This window comes from Hylobates moloch, unplaced genomic scaffold (genome assembly GCF_009828535.3).
Source record: "Hylobates moloch isolate HMO894 unplaced genomic scaffold, HMol_V3 SCAFFOLD_12, whole genome shotgun sequence".
Taxonomy (NCBI): Eukaryota; Metazoa; Chordata; class Mammalia; order Primates; family Hylobatidae; genus Hylobates; species Hylobates moloch.
This window is the reverse complement of record NW_026652287.1, coordinates 38,137,358-38,156,480: the sequence shown is the minus strand read 5'-3', so window position 1 is coordinate 38,156,480 and position 19,123 is coordinate 38,137,358. Positions and strand designations below refer to the sequence as shown.

Here is a 19,123-nt window from a genome sequence, read left to right as displayed (position 1 = left end):
GCCAACATAGTGAAACTCCATCTCTACTAAAAATACAAAAATTAGCTAGGCATGGTGGCGCGCGGCTGTAGTCCAGCTACTCAGGAGGCTGAGGCAGGAGAATCGCTTGAACCCAATGGGAGGCGGAGGTTGTGGTGAGCCGAGATTGCACCACTGCACTCCAGCCTGGGCAACAGAGCGAGACTCCATCTCAAAAAAAAAAAAAAAGTTACCTTGACATATGTTCTTAGGTTGCAGGTGGCCAAGTTTAATGATAACAGCTAATGTTCATTATACCCATGCAACCTGCCTGGTACTTTTCAGAATCCTTGTTCTTTGAGTTGGAATCCCCACAGCAACCCCATGGGGATAGATGCTGTTCTCCTACCCATATTGGAGATAAGGAAATAGCCTCACTTCACAAGCAAGGAAGAGATAGAAATGGCGCTTACTGGGAAAGCTGCGATGCAGGGTACTCAGTAGAGATTCATGTAGTGGCACGGCTTGTTCGCTCAATGAGAACAAGATTTTGGGCTTTCCCTTCACAAGTCCCTGAGACCCAGTAGTCACTGGAAAACATCATGTTGGCCTTGATGAAAGAGGGCCTTCAACTAGGTCCAAAATGGTGGGTGGATTTGGTTCCTAAGCTTGTAAAATATTCAAGGCAATATACAAGCATAAAGGGAAGATTCCTCTCCGCTGCAGGGCACAGCCTGTCAGCACAATGTTGGCCACATAATAAAAGCAGTTGACTTCACAGCTAAACTGCATTTTGGAGAGAAATATGAGATGCTTTTTGGACATGTTAGCTGTATCCACTTTCTTTTTTTCTTTTTCTTTTTTTTATTTTTTATTTTTTAATAGACGGCATCTTGCTCTGTCACCCAGGCTAGAGTGCAGTGGTGCGATCTCGGTTCACTGCAACCTCCACCTCCTGGTTTCAAGCAATTCTCCTGCCTCAGCCTCCCAAGTAGCTGGGATTACAGGCCCCCGCCACCATGCCCAGCTGATTTTTGTACTTTTAGTAGACAGGGTTTCACCATGTTGGCCTGGCTGCTCTCGAACTCCTGACTTAAAGTAATCCACCTGCCTCAGCACCCAAAATGCTGGGATTATAGGTGTGAGCCACTGCACCCAGCCTAGCTGTATCCACTTTCATATCCACTCCCCGGAGGTCACCCCTGTTAACTGTTGAGAGTGAATCCTTCCAGACTGCCATGTTCAAACCTAGACTCTACCACTCAGCCATGTGACCCTCACTACACTACTGTTACCCCGTCCCTAAAATGGTTAGAATAGTGGCACATTCCTCAGATATGTGGGGATTAAAAAATAAATTCAGTCTTTCAATCAAAATTGCTCAATGTTAGCTGCTATTTTACATATTCATAAATAACTATTTTTCTCCAATGTGCTTTTTTCTTAATATGTCTTGGAGATCCTTGTCAGTATCTCATGCATCAAATTCCATCACCAAATGGTGAACCATTAACTGTTGAATCAGTCTGCTGCTGAGTGACATTGTGCACACTTAGGAAAGACTTCCCAAAGCCAAGTTCCAGGGTTAGCAAGTATAAAAATGCATTTTAGGAGTTGGTTCTTGTTGTTTTTTATTTTGTTTTGTTTTTTGAGACAGAGTCACGCTCTGTCGCACAGGCTGGAGTGCAGTGGCGTGATCTCGGCTCACTGCAACCTCCGCCTCCCGGATTCAAGCAACTCCTCTGCGTCAGCCTCCTGAGTAGCTGGGACCACAGGCGCCCACCACCACGCCTGACTCATTTTTCTATTTTTAGTGGAGATGGGGTTTCACCATATTGGCCAGTCTGGTCTCGAACTCCCAACCTGATGATCCGCCCACCTCAGCCTCCCAAAGTGCTGGGATTACAGGCGTGAGCCACCGCGCCCAGCCTTTTTTTTTTTTTTTTTTTGTATTTTTAGTAGAGACAAGGTTTCACCATGTTCCCCCTGGCTAATTTTTTTTTTTAATTATTGGCTGGGTGTGGTGGCTCATGCCTGTAATCCCAACATTTTGGGAGGTCGAGGCAGCTGGATCACCTGAGGTCAGGAGTCACCAGACCAGCCTGACCAACATGGTGAAACCCCGTCTCTACTGAAAATACAAAAATTAGCCAGGTGTGGTCCACATGCCTGTAATCCCAGCTACTCCAAAGGCCAAGGCAAGAAAATTGCTTGAACCCAGGAGGTGGAGGTTGCAGTGAGCCGACATCGAGCAATTGCACTTCAGCCTAGGCAACAAGAGCGAAATTCCATCTCAAAAAATATATATACATATTTTTAGTAGCCATGAGGTCTCACTATGTTGCCCAGGCTTAACCTCTGGCCTCAAGTGATCCTCTTACCTCAGCCTCCTAAAGTACTTGATTACAGATGTGAGCTACTGCATCTGGCTGATACTTTTCTTTCTTTTCTTTCTTTTTTTTTTTTTTTTTGAGATGATGTCTCGCTCTGTCGCCTAGGCTGTAGTGCAGTGGCACAATCTCGGCTGACTGCAACCTCCGCCTCCCGAGATCAAGCAATTCTCCCACCTCAGCCTCCCAAGTAGCTAGGATTATAGGTGCACGCCGCCTGGCTAATTTTTTAATCTGTAATTTTTTTACTTTTTATTTATTTATTTTGAGACGGAGTTTCACTCTTGTCATCCAGGCTGGAGTGCGATGATGTGATCTTGGCTCACTACAACCTCCACCTCCTGGGTTGAAGCGATTCTCCTGCCTCAGCCTCCTAAGTAGCTGGGATTACAGGTGCCCACCACCACACCCAGCTAATTTTTGTATTTTTAGTAGAGACGGGGTTTCACCATGTTGACCAGGCTGGTCACAAACTCCTGACCTCAAGTGATCCACCCGCCTCGGCTTCCCAAAGTGCTGGGATTACAGGTGTGAGCCAACACTACCGGCCAGAAATTTACAGATGTTAAAGGCTCAGTGAATCCCAAACGGGATAAATATGAAGATCATGTTTAGAAAAAACATCTAGGTGGCCGGGCGCAGTGACTCATGTCTGTAATCCTAACTACTCAAGAGGCTGAGGCAGGAGAACTGCTTGAACCCGGGAGGCAGAGGTTGCAGTGAGAATGATGCCACTGCACTCCAGCCTGGGCGACACAGCAAGACTCAGTCTCAAAAAAAAAGAAAAAAAGGAGGCCAGGTGTGGTGGCTCATGCCTGTAATCCCAGCATTTTGGGAGGCCAAGGCCTGAGGTTGGGAGTTTGAGACTAGCCTGACTAACATGGAGAAGCCCCGTCTCTACTAAAAATACAAAATTAGCCGGGCAAGGTGGCGCATGCCTGTAATCCCAGCTACTCGGGAGGCTGAGGCAGGAGAATCACTTGAACCCAGGAGGCGGAGGTTGTGGTGAGCCGAGATTGTGCTACTGCACTCCATCCTGGGCAAAAAGAGCGAAATTCTGTCTCAAAAAAAAAAAAAAAGAACCTCTATTTGTCTCCATGCTTAAATACTTGTGAGCAGGGCAAAGGCCATGCAGAGAGTGTTCACACCTGGGCCAACGCCCTGCTTCGCCTTCACTGCAGTGCATGCCATCCCTTTGGTAGAGGATGCGACATCTTCCCATAACTGGCTCCCCTTTCTCATAATAAGTCTTAGAATTATTAACATGGTTGAATTTAGGTCTACTGTTTGCTTTCCATTTGTCCCACTTTTGTTCCCCTGTTTCTTCTTTCCTGTATTCTCTTGAAGTATTTGATTACTTTTTTTTTTTTTTTTTGAGACAGAGTCTCACTCTGTCACCCAGGCTAGAGTGCAGTAGCGCGATCTCGGCTCACTGCAACCTTCACCTCCCAGGTTCCAACGATTCTCCCAAGTAACTGAGATTATAGGCTCCCACCACCATGCCAGCTAATTTTTATATTTTTGGTAGCGACAATGTTTCACCATGTTGGTCAGTCTGGTCTTGAACTCCCGACCTTAAGTGATCCACCCACCTCAGCCTCCCAAAGTGCTGGGATTACAGGCGGGAGCCACCTCACTCGGCTAAATGTTCTAATAAATACCCACGTACCCACTATTTTGCCACTTGCAGTTTTTGTTCATCATTATCTGTCGTTTTTCTTCATGTTGGTAAAGCTCTAGTTCATTCCTGCTAATGGATGTATACTATTCTGTTGTGTGATTACATCAGACAAAAAAAGGTTTTTTTTTTTGAGACAGAGTCTCGCTCTGTCACCCAAGCTGGAGTGCAGTGGCGCACTCTTGGCTCACTGCAACCTCCGCCTCTCGGGTTCAAGCAATTCTCCTGCTTTACCCTCCCAAGTAGCTGGGGTTACAGGTGCCCACCACCACACCGGCCAATTTTTGTATTTATTTATTATTTTTTTATTTTTGTATTCTTTTTGCATCTCACTCTGTCGCCCAGGCTGGAGTGCAGTGGCACGATCTCGGCTCACTGCAAGCTCCACCTCCCGGGTTCACACCATTCTCTTGCCTCAGCCTCCCAAGTAGCTGGGACTACAGGCACCCGCCACCACGCCCAGGTAATTTTTTGTATTTTTAATGGAGATGGGGTTTCACCGTGTTAGCCAGGATGGTCTCGATCTCCTGACCTCGTGATCCGCCTGCCTCGGCCTCCCAAAGTGCTGGGATTACAGGCGTGAGCCACCATGCCTGGCCCTATTTATTTTTAAGATGGAATTTTGCTCTTGTTCCCCAGGCTGGAGTGCAATGGCGCTGTCTCGGCTCACTGCAACTTCCACCTCCCAGGTTCAAGCGATTCTCCTCCCTAAGCCTCCTGAGTAGCTGGGATTACAGGCACCCACCACCATGCCTGGATGGCTTTTGCATTTTTAGTAGAGCTGGGGTTTCACCATGTTGGCCAGGCTGGTCTCGAACTACTGACCTCATGATCTGCCTGCCTTGTCCTCCCAAAGTGCTGGGATTATAGGCATGAGCCACTGCGCCTGGCTGCCCTGCCATATTTTTATTGTTTGTTTGTGTTTTTTTTGAGACGGAGTCTCACCCTGTTGCCCAGGCTGGAGTACAGTAGCACAATCTCTGCTCACTACAACCTCCGCCTGTCCGGTTCAAGCAATTCTCCTGCCTCAGCCTCCTGAGTAGCTGGGACTACGGGCGCATGCCACTACGCCTGGCTAATTTTTGTATTTTTAGTAGAGATGGGGTTTCACTATGTTGGCCAGGCTGGTCTCAAACTCTCCTTTGTTTTTTTTTTTTTGAGATGGAGTCTTGTTCTCTTGCCCAGGCTGGAGTGGAGCTGCACGATCTCAGCGCACTGCAACCTTCGCCTCCCAGGTTCAAGCATTCTCCTGCCTCAGCCTCCTGAGTAGCTGGGATTACAGGCGCATGCCACCACACCCAGCTAATTTTTGCATTTTTAGTAGAGACGGGGTTTCACCATGTTGGTCAGGCTGGTCTCGAACTCCCAATCTCATGATCCGCCCACCTCAGCCTCTCAAAAGTGCTAGGATTATGGGCGTGAGCCACTGCGCCCAGCCTGGTCTCAAACTCCTGACCTTGGCCTCCCAAAGTTTTGGGATTACAGGTGGGAGCCGCCTGGCCACTACATGAGACTATTTACCCTTCCAACTGCTGTTGGATACTTAGATGGTTTTGTGCATTGTCAATACTTGGATGCTTGAATGCACCCACGTTGTTCTTTTTTTTTTTTTTTTTTTTTGTGACAGAGTCTCGCTCTATCCCCCAGGCTGGAGTGCAGTGGCAGGATCTCAGCTCACTGCAAGCTCCACCTCCCGGGTTCACACCATTCTCCTGCCTCAGCCTCCCGAGTAGCTGGGACTACAGGCACCCGCCACCACGCCCGTCTAATTTTTTGTATTTTTAGTAGAGATGGGGTTTCACCGTGTTAGCTGGGATGGTCTCGATCTCCTGACCTTGTGATCCTCCCGTCTTGGCCTCTCAAAGTGCTGGGATTATAGGCGTGAGCCACCGCACCTGGCCGCACCCGTGTTCTTCTAAGGGAGACGCCCACGAAAGCTATTGCTGCCACAAGGTATGTGCATTCTCATCTTGACACCATGTCTTAGTCTGTTTTGTCTTGCTGTAACAGAATTGCACAGACTAGGAAATGTGTAATGAACAGAAATCTGTCTGGGCGCGCTGGCTCACACCTGTAATCCCAGCCCTTTGAGAGGCCAAGGCAGCTGGATCACTTGAGATCAATAGTTCAAGACCAGCCTGGCCAACATGGTGAAACCCCATCTCTACAGAAAATTAGCCCGGCATGGTGGGGCACGCTTGTAATCCCAGCTACTAGAGAAGCTGAGGCAGGAGAATCGCTTGAACCCAGGATGCGGAGGATGCAGTGAACTGAAATTGTGCCACTGCACTCCAGCTTGAGAGACAGAGTGAGATTCTGTGGGAGACAGAGCAAGACTCCCTCTCAAAAAAAAAAAAAGAAATCTGTGGGCTCACAAATTTGAAGGTTGAGAAGTTCCCAGATGGTGGGGCTGGTATTTGGTGAGGGCCTTCCGGCTTCCTTGTAACATGGCGGAAGGCATCTCATCTAAGACAGGGGTGAACTCATTCTTTATAAGGAACCCATTCCCGTGAAAACTCACTCACTTCCATGATCATGGCATTAGTGCATTTCTCTGAGAGCAGAGCCCTGGTGACTTAATTACCTCTTGAATGTCTCACTTCTAAAATCTGTAGCACTACAGTTTAAATTTCCAACCCAAGAAATTTGGGGAACACATTCATATCACAACACACGGTTTTATCAAATGCTTCTCCAAAGTGATTGTTCCCAGTTACCACACCCTGGCCATCCAGATGGGCCATTTCCCCTAGTGTCCCTTTAGCAGCAAGGATAGTTGGGAAAGGGTGGAGCTGGGACTGACCTTGTGTCTGTAAATATTATATAATTATATACCCTGCTTCAGAGTCCCCCTCTGTTGCCCTGGAGTGCAGTGGCATGATCATAGCTCACTGTAGCCTCCAACTCCTGTGCTCAAGCTATGATCCCCCTGCCTCATCCTCCTGCGTAGTGGGTACTATAAGCATGTGCCACCATGCCCAGCGAATTAAAAAAATTATTTGTGTGTGTGTGGAGACGGAGTCTTGCTATGTTTCCAGGCTGTTCTTGAGCTCTGCAAGTGATCCTCCCACCTCAGCCTCCCAAAGTACTGGGATTACAGGTGTGAGCCACCACACCTGGCCTATACCTTGCTTCTTTTTCTTTCTTTCCTTTTTTTTTTTTTTTTTTTTTTTCTGGAGACAGTCTCCCTCTGTCGCCCAGGCTGGAGTACAGTGGTGCAATCTCGGCTCACTAGCAACCTCCGCCTCCCGGGTTCAAGGGATTCTTCTGTCTCAGCCTCTCGAGTAGCTGAGACTACAGGTGTGCATCGCCACACCTAGCTAATTTTTGTATTTTTAGTAGAGACAGGGTTTCACCATGTTGGCCAGGCTGGTCTCAAACTCCTGATCTCAGGTGATTTGCCCACCTTGGCCTCCCAAAGTGTTGGGATTATGCCCTTCCTTCCAGACAGGGTCTTGCTCTGTCACCTAGGCTAGAATGCAATGGCACGATCTAGGCTCGCTGTAACCTCCACCTCCCAGGTTCAAGTGATTCTCCTGCTTCAGCCTCTTGAGTAGCTGGGATTACAGACACTTGCCACCACGCTCAGCTAATTTTTGTATCTTTAGTAGAGATGGGGTTTTGCCATGTTGGTCAGAATGGTCTCGATCTCCTGACCTCAGGTGATCTGCCTACCTTCCTGCTTCTCATTGAGGTCTCTGCCAATCAGGTATCAGCACAGGGAAAGGGCTCAAGGGCAGTGTGTGGCCATGGCCCTGTTTGCAGAAGATGGCAGTAGGAGCAACCCTTTCTACATTTACTCAACACAGCTGCTTATGCCCAGCCTAGTTAGGCCTCAGGGCAGTGTGCGGGGACTCACTATGATCTTAGCTCCAGGTGCTCCTCCAGCTGGGGCGGCAGTCTATGGCTGATCACAGTGCAAGGCCAGATGTCCCTTTCTGTCTCTGTGAGGGCAGAAACGAGGTCTGTCTCATGACTCTATCCCAAGCACTTGTCACAGTGGTGCCTCTGAATATGTTACGGGTCATTCACTCATCCATTAAATATCAAGCGCCCCTACAACATACTTTATCCACTGGGGACAAAGTGAGGATAAAGCAACAAAGAACCCCTACCCTCGTGGGGACTTCACTTTTTATTTGTTTTTGAGACGGGGTCTCACCCTGTCACCCAAGCTTGAGAGCAGTGGCTTGATCATAGCTCACTGCAGCCTCCAACTCCTGGGCTCAAGCGATCCTCCTGCCTCAGCCTCCTGAGTAGCTGGGACTACAGACACACACCACCATGCCTGGCTAATTTTTTTTTTTTTATTTTTGTAGAGACGGAGTTTCACCATGTTGCCCAGGCTGGTCTTGAACTCCTGGGTTCAAGAGATCCACCCACCTCGGCCTCTCAAAGTGCTGGGATTACAGGCATGAGCCATGGCACCAGGCCGAGCTGCACTTTTACCGGGAATGGGGATGATGAAGGCTGGGCGCGTCCCAGTCTGGCGGAGCCCAGGCACCTTAGCCTGTCTTCTGATGGAGCCACAGCTGCCAGGGCCCACCTCTCCCACCCACTCACAAGCAGGGCTCACAGAGCAAAGCCCCCAGTCAGAAGGCCTCTCCAAGGCCACGCTGCAGGGAAGGCAAGCAGAAAGAGTATCCACTGTTCCAATCTGATTTTATTGAAAAGGAAACATACAAAAATCATGTACAAAAAAAATTAAACAAACATGTACAGAAAATTCATTCCGGTATCTACAGCAGCTCATATACAGTATCTTACAGGCTGGGCCATCCCTCCCCACTCCCAGACTCTTCCCTCTTCTGAGATTTCCCCCCCTCCCTGACTCCCCGTCTTCCCCCCAGCGCTTGGCCCTGGGGACTAAGGCTGGGGCGGCTTCAGCCAAAATCTCCCACCCCCCAAATGAATGCCAGTGGTCACACGTGCTCTCTCTAAACCTATGCAATGGGATTGATGGGGCGGGGGGCGGTCGAGGGCAGAGCACAGGATTCACAGTCTGGGCCCCTCCTGGCCACCCCCCCGATGAAGGTGAGGCAGGCATGCCCACCACCCGCCGGCTGGCTCAGGGAAGATGGCTGGGCGCCAGGCTGGAGCAACCGGCAAACGCGCCCCACTCTCTGGCTCCAGGAGGCTAGTGGTCACGTTTGGCTCATTTGCTCTTCACAGGCCCCCTCCCAGGAGGAGGGGGGGAAGCACCAGGGGCCTTAGGCCAGGCCCAGAGTGAAGGAGCACTGAGAGGAGACCCCCCCTCTAGTGTCACCCCTGCAGCTGGAATGGGCACCAGCACAACAGCCTTTCCTGAGATGGTGGTGGGCGGCAGAGGCGGGCGGCTCAGTCCCCACCCCCTCGGTCACCGCCACCTTCCAATGCTGAGTCCATCAGCCCTCCCTCCCCTGGCTTCTTGGCCAGGGACCCAGGAGTCCGCATCTCTGTCAGTGCACCCCAGGCTGGGCTGGGGCTGGAGTGGCTGCCCTGGCCCGCCCCGGGGACAGGCAGGGCTGGGAGTCCAGTATGCTACATGGTGCAGAGAAAGTCCCCCACGCTGGCCAGGGTGTCAGGAGGTGGGAGGGGCCTGCCCCCCGAGTCCCTGACGTCCACTGGGCGGGTGCAGGCACCTAATTGGGCTCCATCTCGGGGGCTCTGTGGCCCCTGGGTAAGGGCAGGAGTCCCATGATGAGATTGTACAGGACCCTCCAGGGCGAGGGGCGGTGCCGCTGCTGCTCCTCTTGTCTCTGGGGAAAAGAGAGAGAAGGGGCAGTTAGCAGGGGACTGAGTATGGTGATGGGAGTGGGGATGGTCAGCTCCAAGGGCAGTGAGGCGACAGTCTCGCCCACCCTATTCCAGCTCCTCCCCCGGTCTGGGCTAATGTCCATGTCTCGGAAGTCACATCCTCATCCAGGACATGAGACCAGGAGGCAGAGGACAAACACGGAATGCCTTCAGCAGAGAGCTGGGCACCAAGCGAGTGTGTGGCACATGTTAGCTGTGACTGCCCCGTCCCTGTTGTACATTTGGGAAAGACATCCTACAAGGGGCTGAAGGATGGACTGCAACCTATCCTGCCCCTCCCTGCAAGGCTCGCAAGATGAGGAGAAAGGAGCAGGGTGCCCACAGTCTTGGCAGTTCTAGGACAATCTGTGGAAGGAGAAGAACTGGGAAGAGTTCACCCCCCGATTGCAGAGGCCTCAACAGAAGCACCTCTAGGCAACACTGAGTGAAACCCCTGCCCTCTCTCCAGTGGCAGGATGAAAACAAGGTGGTCTCTAGGACCCTCTCAGCTCCAACATGCTAGGAAGTGGGAAGGCAGGAGGCTAGGTCCTAGGAAAGGCTCCTGACTGGTAAAAATTAAAGGCAATACTAAAAAGTGTACAGAGGCCCGGCGTGGTGACTTATAGCTGTAATCCCAGCACTTTGAGAGGACAAGGCGGGAGGATCACCTAAGGTCAGGAGTTTGAGACCAGTGTGACCAACATGGTGGAACCCCGTCTCTATTAAAAATACAGGCCAGGTGCGGTGTCTCACGCCTGTAATCCCAGCAGTTTGGGAGGCCGAGGCAGGCAGATTAGCGGTCAGGAGATCAAGATCATCCTGGCTAACACAGTGAAACCCCATCTCTACTAAAAATACAAAAAAATTAGCCGGGCGTGGTGGCGGGCACCTGTAGTCCCAGCTACTCGGGAGGCTGAGGCAGGAGAATGGCGCGAACCCGGGAGGTGGAGCTTGCAGTGAGCAGAGATCGCGCCACTGCACTCCAGCCTGGGCGAGAGAGTGAGACTCCGTCTCAAAAAACAAAATGGCCAGGCAAGGTGGTCCGCCTGTAATCCAGATTTGGAGCCAATCAGGAGTTCAAGACCAGCCTGGCCAAGATGGGGAAACCCCGTCTCTACTAAAACAACAAAAATTAGGCCGGGCGCGGTGGCTCACACTTGTAATCCCGGCACTTTGGGAGGCCAAGGCGGGCGGATCACGAGGTCAGGAGATCGAGACCACGGTGAAACCACGTCTCTACTAAAAATACAAAAAATTAGCCGGGCATGGTGGTGGGTGCCTGTAGTTCCAGCTACTCGGAGAGGCTGAGGCAGGAGAGTGGCGTGAACCCGGGAGGCGGAGCTTGCAGTGAGCCGAGATCGCGCCACTGCACTCCAGCCTGGGTGACAGAGCGAGACTCCGTCTCAAAAAAAATAAATAAATAAAATAAAACAACAAAAATTAGCCGGGCATGGTGGCACACACCTGTAGTCCCAGCTACTCGGGAGGCCAAGACAGGAGAATTGTTTGAACCCAGGAGGCGGAGGTTGCAGTGAGCCAAGATTGCACCACTGCACTCCAGCCTGGGCAACAGAGCAAGACTCTGTCTCAAAAAAAATTTTTTTAAAAAGTGTACAGAGAGCTGCAGTCCTCTGCCACTCCCTGTAGCTCCACAGGCAGGCTCTGTGCTAAGTGGGGACCACCTAACCTCCTCCCCTTCAGGAGAAACTCACTTTACAGAAGGTTAAATGATCCTCATCGTCCTCATGCTACCTGGCAGTGAGTCACCTGGTACCAGCCCAGCCTCCTCAACACTCCCTAGCAACTCTTGGGGCCAGGAGATGGTGGCAAAGGGGGCACATCGGATTGGCATAAGTTACAAAACCCACCACTGTCACACTGCTGTGGGTGCCACCTGGTGAGCAAGCTACCAATCACCTAGTAAGGTGGATGGTGGGCAGACCACCCAGGTACCTACTCTAGAAACACAAGAGCGCACCCGGAAATATGCATGATTGGGAGAGGAAAAAGGCAATAAATAATGGCCGGGCGCGGGGGCTCACGCCTGTAATCCCAGCACTTTAGGAGGCCGAGGTGGGTGGATCACCTGAGGTCGGGAATTCAAGATCAGCCTGGTAAACACAGTGAAACCCCGACTCTACTAAAGATACAAAAATTAGCCGGGCATGGTGGCAGGCATCTGTAATCTCAGCTACTTGGGAGGCTGAGGCAGAATCGCTTGAACCCAGGAGGTGGAGGCTGCAATGGGCCGAGATCGTGCCATTGCACTCCAACCTGGGCAAGAAGAGTGAAACTCTGTCTCAAAAAAAAAAAAAAAAAAAAGCCAATAAATAAAATCTGAAATATATTTAAAAATAGGCTGGGTGAGGTAGCTCAGGCCCATAATTCCAGCACTTTGGGAGGCCGAGGCAGGAGGATCACTTGAGGCCAGGAGTTTGAGACCAGCCTGGGTAACACAGAAAGACCTGATCTCTACAAAACAATAAAATAAAAATTAGCCAGGCATGGTGGACCTGCCTGTGGTCCCAGCTACTTGGGAGCTGACTGAGGCGGGAGGATCCCTTAAACCCAGGAGTTGGAGGCTGCAGAGAGCTGTGATTGAACCACTGCACTCCAGCCTGGGAGACCCTGTCTCTAAACATAAAATAAAAATACATATCTATCCTAAATATCCATCAATGAGAAAATGAGTAAGGATACTATGTTTATCCAACAGAATACTATATAGCAGTGAAAATGACTTTTTTTTTTTTTTTTTTGAGACAGAGTCTCATTCTGTCCTCCAGGCTGGAGTGCAGTGGCATGATCTGGTGATCGCGGCTCACTGCAACTTCCACCTCCTGGGTTCAAGAGATTCTCCTGCCTCAGTCTCCCAAGTAGCTGAGATTACTGGCGTATGCCACCATGCTCAGCTACTTCTTGTTTCTTTTTTTTTTTTCTGAGATGGATTTTCGCTCTTGTTGCCCAGGCTGGAGTGCAGTGGTGCGATCTCAGCTCACTGCAACCTCTGCCTCCCGGTTTCAAGCAATTATCCTGCCTCAGCTTCCCAAGTAGCTGAGATTACAGGCATGCACCACCATACCCGGCTAATTTTGTATTTTTAGTAGAGACGGTGTTTCTTCATGTTGGTCAGGCTCGTCTCGAACTCCCGACCTCAGGTCCCTGAGCCTCCCAAAGTGCTGGGATGACAGGCGTGAGCCACCGCACCCGGCCTTAATTTTTGTATTTTTAGTAGAGACGAGGTTTCACCATGTTGGCCAGACTGGTCTCGAACTCCCAACCTCAGGTGATCCATTTGCCTCCACCTCCCAAAGGGCGTGGGCCACTGCACCCGGCTGAAAATGGCTGTATTTGTTGTTTCTTTTTTGCGATGGTCTTGCTGGGTCCCCCAGGCTTGAGTTCAGTGACCCTTCATGGCTCACTGCAGCCTCGACTTCCCGGGCTCAAGGGACCCTCTCACCTCAGCCTCCCAAGTAGCTGGGACTACAGGCCCGCGCCACTACACCCGGCTAATTTTTGTAGCAACAGGGATCTCATTATGTGGCCCAGCCTGGTCTGGAACTCCTGGGCTCAAGCGTCCTTCCATCTCCGCCTCCCAAAGTGAGCCACAGTGCCTGGCTGAATATAGAAGAATGGAAGCTCTTTTGCCCATATGGTGAATCTGAAGCCTAATATTGAGGGAAAAAGGAATTCTGGGGAGGAACAAAAACTATGTCATATACGCTAAGCTAATAATGCCCCATGATCCTAAGCCCTGGTTCTGGCCTGGTAAATATGGAGTAAAAGCAACACCTGCAGGGGTTGAGAGATTTCCTTCAGGGAGGGGGAAGGGATGGGGAGAGTAAGGAGCTTCACCACATGTGTTTCTGCGGTTTTGTTTGGTTTCTTAATAAGCAAGCAATGCGGGTGTAATGTTCTGGCTGAACAGAGCTGGCTGGTGGGCGCACTATGTTTGTGATTTCCCATTCTCTGCTGTGGGCTTCGAATATTTGTTTTAAAAAATCGAGGCCGTGCCAGGGGCTGGGGGGCGGGGCCTCTCGCGGGGCGGGGCTCCGAGCCCTCCCCTGTCGTCCCCGGCTCGCCCCGGCGCCCGGGAAACTGTGTGGCGCTGCGGGCCGCGCGCGAGGGACGGCAGGGGGCGGGCGCGGCGCGGCTGCTGACTCACCGGCTATAAATAGCCCGGGATATATGAGCCGCGCCGCCCAGCGCCGCCCTCAGTCCCCGCGGCCGCGGGCCACGGGCGCGCTGCTGCTCTCCGCGGCGGCCTAGTTCCCGGCCCTGGCCGGGGCTCGGGCTCCGGCTATGCCAGCCGCGGCGCGGAGTCCCTGGGCGGCTCTGCGGGCGCGCGATTCCCCCCCACCCACTCACCCCCCACCTGCCTGTCCGCGGAGCGACCCAGCCGCGCAGGGCAACAGCTGCCGCACATCTGGCGGGGGCCGCCTGCCGCCCCCTCCTCCGGCGGGAAGTCCCACCTGCCGTCTACCCCACCCCCAGCACTCACCCGCCGCTCGTACTGCGCGTTGAGGTCGTCCGCCATCCGCCGCAGCTGGGCCCCGATCTCCCGGGCCCACTGTTCCTCCTCCCCGCGGACTCCCGGAGCCGCCTGGGTGGGACCGCCCGCCAGGGCCCCCGGGGCGCTGGACACGGGCGACTCCAGGTGCTGCTCCGCCAGCGAGAACGAGGGCCGAGGACCTTGGAGAGGCAGAGGGGTGCGGTCAGCACCCACCACCCCTCCAGGCCTCGAGGTGTCTCGGCCTGCTTCCCTCTTTCCCAGCCACTGCTCCCCGCCTCATTTCTAGTGATCCCATCGCCCCGTCTTAGAGTCAGTTTCTCAGCGTCTCCTCCCCAGGCACCAGAAAGCAAGAAGTACCTGGGGACGCCGCTCTGGGGTCACCTGTCTGGCCAGCTACGTCCCCACGGCCCTTGTCAGTGTGGAAGGTAGACGACCAGACAGGTCACCCCGGGGGTGGTCAGGCTTAACGACCTCTACTTCCCAAAGGGGCCACATTTTGCCTGTTCCATGTGACAGGCAGGGAAACTGAGGCCCGCCCTTAGGGAGTATCCCAAGGTCACACAGGGATACAGCGACTGACCCCACCCAGATCACAAGCCTCAGGTCTCCTGCCCTCTCGTGTCCAACCACAGGGAAGCCACACCTCCGGATGTGGCAGAGGCCTACAGACCAGAAGGCCAGAGACTGTGGCAGCTTCAGAGCGCGGGCCTGGGGGGCTGGGACGCGGGAGATGCCTTCCTGCCCCCCCGCCCCTTCTGAGCGCCCTAGGAGGCTCCTGCCCTCCCGTCCCACCAGGTCCTGGCCTGAGGGTTCCCTAAAGCCTACAACCAGGGCCTCAGTTTCCACATCTGTGACCTTGGCCTTGAAATCGGTGTCCCCTTCCAGGGCTTCCAGGAACTGAGTTAGGGAAGTTTTCTCTTTCCTTGCTCCCCTTGGGCTGCCGGGACAGGATGGGTGATGGGAAACCAGGACACACTTTCCTGGGCTACAGCGCTTGCCAGCAGGGATGGGACTCCACGGGCACCACAGGGTTAACAGCCCATCAGGCAGGGGACCTTTAACCCTTCCCTCCCCAAGACTTCCCCCCTTCCCCGAGGGGACTTTCCCAACACAATGGCCCCTCCCCCTCTCCTTCCTCCGCCGGGACTGCGGAGAAGGACAGCCCTGGCCAAAGAGATGCAAATAAAGGCAAAAAGCCCCTCGACCCCTCCCCAGAGCCCCTAGTTGACAGTCCTCTTGCTCGGCCCACACTCCCTGCAACAAGAATCCTCCAGGGGGTCTAGAGAACCCAGACGGGGGGAGGGGAGCTGGGATGCAGCTGTTGCCCCAGGCCCGGAAGAGACAGTGGGCTGCAATTCGGGGACTGCAGTCAGATTCCAGGAGGGACTTCCCACTTGACCTCCCCCTCCACCCCCAGCCTCCGTCTTCCTGCTTCTTGCAACACAAAGACCACATTGGCCACACCCTCCCAGTGGCCCGGCTGGGCCCGCCACCCTCCCCCGCGTCCTCTCCCACTTCTCCAGTTCCTCCGAGTCTCCGGCCCTCTCTCTTCCCGGCTCCTATCACCCCGGGGGCGGGGCGGGCACTCACCGTCCGGGCGCGGGCCTCGGGGCCGGCTGCGAGGACCCCCAGGCCAGCGGGGGCCCCCCAGGGCGGCGGTGACGGCGGGTGGGGCGGTGGGGGCGCAGAGGTAGGCAGCGGGCAGCAGGGCGGGGGCGGCGGGGGCGGCAGCTAGGCCGGGCTCGCAGAGGCCGCAGGACACTGCCGAGGGCACCAGGCGGCCGAGCGGGAAGGGGCGCGGGCCGTCGCGGGCCAGGCCCTCTACGGGCTCCGGGGAGCTGCCCTCCTGGCGTGCGCGGGCCATGGCGCTCCCTGGGGCCTGCGGGACATGGGAGGAGGAGCAGGTCAGCAGGGAAGTACCAGGGCCCACTGTACCTCCATCCTACCCGGGGTCAGGACCCAGATGGAGAAGAGTGGAGGTGTGTGTGCGTGGGGAGGGGGTGATGGCCCCACAGAGACACGCCCAGCCAGGGGATGACACCACCGGGTCCTGGCTGGCCTGGAGAGCCTCCCGTGCATACGGTGATGGGCACACAGGAGGGACAGGGGGCACAGGACGGCTCTCACAGCAAGGACAGGGCTCACACAGGACGGATGGAGGGGTCTAGCAGGTGTGTGTATGAGGGCTGTGACGGTCCCACAACACAAACTCACTCCACTTGGGACTCACAGCATGGGCTGGTGGGGACAACTTTCCTAACACAGCGACGGGCACACAGGGAGGGCAGCGAGGCACAGCGAGGCCCCCACAGCACACACACAAGGACTCACACGGGACTGGCCAGCCTGACCGCCCACCCCACCTCCCACTTGCACACAAACACTGAGATGGCCCCAGTCTCGGACATCACTACTCAGTACACACGACACACACACACACACACACACCCCGACCAAAGCAGGAGCATCCAGACAGACCATCACAAGCACTCTACATACTGTGCACACTGGCTGGCACAACCCATCCCCACACATCCAAACTGTCAAAGTCTCACACACTGACCCACTGTTGATATGCCCAGGGGCACATGCAAACAATGCAGCCATTGCAAACACACACACACACACACACAAGCTAGGCACTGCCTCAGTTCCCAAACATGCCCCTCTCCACACACACACACTCACTCCAGAGATAAGACCTGCACACCTCTGGACTCACATATCAACACAAAACAGACACCCACGGACACACAGACATCAACACCCCCAAAACACACCCACATGTCACCAACTCTCAGGACACACATAAATCAGGCACACACAGACACATGCCATCAGACCTCAACACACCACCAGACACCAACCCACCCTCCTCACGCAACCCTCAAACATATCACCAACTGTCAGCAACACACACAAACACACACACACACACCCTACAGCTAACTCTAATCCCACACAGCCCAGCAGCACACACACCTAGCGCACCCACAGAAAACACTGGTCTCACGTGACTGACATAAACACTACACACACGCAGCCCACATGACACACGAGCCAGCCGATCACAGTGACAAGCCCCTCGGACCCAACACACACACACACACACACACACACACACACACACACACAGGCTCAGACACAACCCCATCCAGAGGCTGCCAGCAACACCCACCGTCTACACTGCATAGACCCCACAGATCCTGAGTCCTTAAATCCCAGACGCTGATGCCAGACACACAAGCCAAACCCAGACTGAAACAACCCCCTACCACACACACACACACACACACACATACACACACACCTGACAACTCACACAGACACCTGGACAGAAAACAGACATTTGCATTTAGCAGGCGCAGCATCACAAACGCTGGGCAAATGACACATGCCCCGGAGATACACAGACGGCTTCAGCCAAGACAGAAACACACAGGCAAGACACAAGCACACACACCGCAAGCTCAGGCAAGACACACACATAAACACACAAACAGCTTACTCTAGCAACACACACACACTACAACCTCCACACCCCAGTACACGCAGGCAACACAGACCCCCAGTATCACCCCGGAACAACACACACAGACAACTCTCACCGACAACACACGCAGGTCCACCCACCCCACAAGCAGGGCACCCACAGACAGAACCCCACACAAACAGGCGCGGGGACTCACGCAGACACCCCGACGGGTCAGAAACCCCAACATTCCTCCGGATCGACACCACCACTCCCTGCAGAACCCAGCACAAACTCGGAGCCAGACACGCGCACACACCCAGGCGAGACACCTGCAGATCCACAACCCCGCACACGCGCGCTCCCACGGCGGTCCCAGACGCCCCCCTCCGCTGTCACAGCCCCCCCCACCGCCGCCACGTGCGCCCGCCCCGCCCGCCAGGCGAGCGCGGGGCCAATAACCGGCTGTTGCTGGGGCGCAGCCCCCGCCCGCAGGAGCCGCAGACTCCACGGCCCGCGAGCCGCCCCCGTCGCCGCCCCCAGCGGGCGCGCGCCCTGGGTGTGGCCGCCCCTCCGTGCCGCCCCCCCGCCCCTCCCGGACTTTGGGGGCTGGGGCACCCCCGGGGTCGACCCTTTTCCCCGGGGTCGCACTGGCCGCTAGGGGGCGCTGCCGAGTCCGCACCCCATTGTTTGTAAACAAACCCGCCAGACCGCCGAGGCACCTGTGCGCCCAGACCGGCGCCCCAACGCCGAGCCGCCTCTCACCCGGCGACCCCGGCCCAGGGTCCCTTGCAGGGTTTGGAGAGGCGCGGTGTGGGGAGGCAGGGCGCCCACACTGCTCTCCGCCTGCACTCCCGTCACCTCCTCCAGGGAGTCCACCCGGCCTGGCCGATCGCCGCCGGAGAGGATTCGGGGCGCGCACACTCACCCCGGGGGCATGAACACACCGGAGGGGGCGGTGGTGGGGGGCGGGCGGCTTCCTTCAGGAGGGCGCGCCCGCCGAGCGCCGCTCTCCGCGGCGGCTGCTGCTGTGGCTGTCGCTGCTGCTGCCGCTCTAACTGGAGTGGCGGCTGCTGTGGCTGTGGCTGCTGCGGCTCCCCGGGCCGCAGGCGCGTCCGCGTCGTGGCCGCCGCTGCTGGGATCGCTGGTGCCGCCGCCGCCGCCAGGCGCCCGCTCGCATGTGGCTCGCGCCGCGTCTCAGGCCGCCCGGCGGATCCCGGGCCCGCTCCAAAGCCGCCCCGCCCCGCCCCGCCTCGCCCCGCCCCGCCCCGCCCCCGCCCCCGCCCCCGCCCGGCGAGTCCCACGCCCCGCCCCCGCGTGACGCCACGGCCCCGCCC

The 19,123-nt window shown here is 55.0% G+C and overlaps 1 protein-coding gene across 3 annotated transcripts; it reads right to left on the bottom strand.

Moving 5' to 3' along the window:
• Window positions 1-8,671: 8,671 nt before the first annotated feature.
• Window positions 8,672-18,827, bottom strand: BBC3 (BCL2 binding component 3). 3 transcript variants are annotated; one of them, XM_032169353.2, is made up of 4 exons: window positions 18,715-18,827; window positions 15,905-16,193; window positions 14,303-14,493; window positions 8,672-9,764 (listed from the first exon to the last, which is right to left on the bottom strand). In XM_032169353.2, the coding sequence occupies exons 2-4, from the start codon at window positions 16,176-16,178 to the stop codon at window positions 9,648-9,650; spliced, it is 582 nt and encodes a 193-aa protein (XP_032025244.1). In that variant the 5' UTR covers window positions 16,179-16,193; window positions 18,715-18,827; the 3' UTR covers window positions 8,672-9,647. The 3 variants fall into 3 exon arrangements, with proteins under 3 accessions (XP_032025244.1, XP_032025242.1, XP_032025243.1); XM_032169351.2 differs by lacking the exon at window positions 18,715-18,827 and adding an exon at window positions 18,004-18,282; XM_032169352.2 differs by lacking the exon at window positions 18,715-18,827 and adding an exon at window positions 18,106-18,282.
• Window positions 18,828-19,123: the final 296 nt, after the last annotated feature.

What these genes read in the sequence shown, in the direction of transcription:
- BBC3 (XM_032169351.2), bottom strand. Translation starts at nt 18,036, where the DNA reads ATGTTGGGGTTTCTGACCCGTCGGGGTGTCTGC. An exon ending in TGACCCGTCGGGGTGTCTGC is followed by an intron (nt 16,194 to 18,003) that starts GTGAGTCCCCGC and finishes CATGTCCCGCAG; the next exon opens with GCCCCAGGGAGCGCCATGGC. An exon ending in CCGAGGCCCGCGCCCGGACG is followed by an intron (nt 14,494 to 15,904) that starts GTGAGTGCCCGC and finishes TGCCTCTCCAAG; the next exon opens with GTCCTCGGCCCTCGTTCTCG.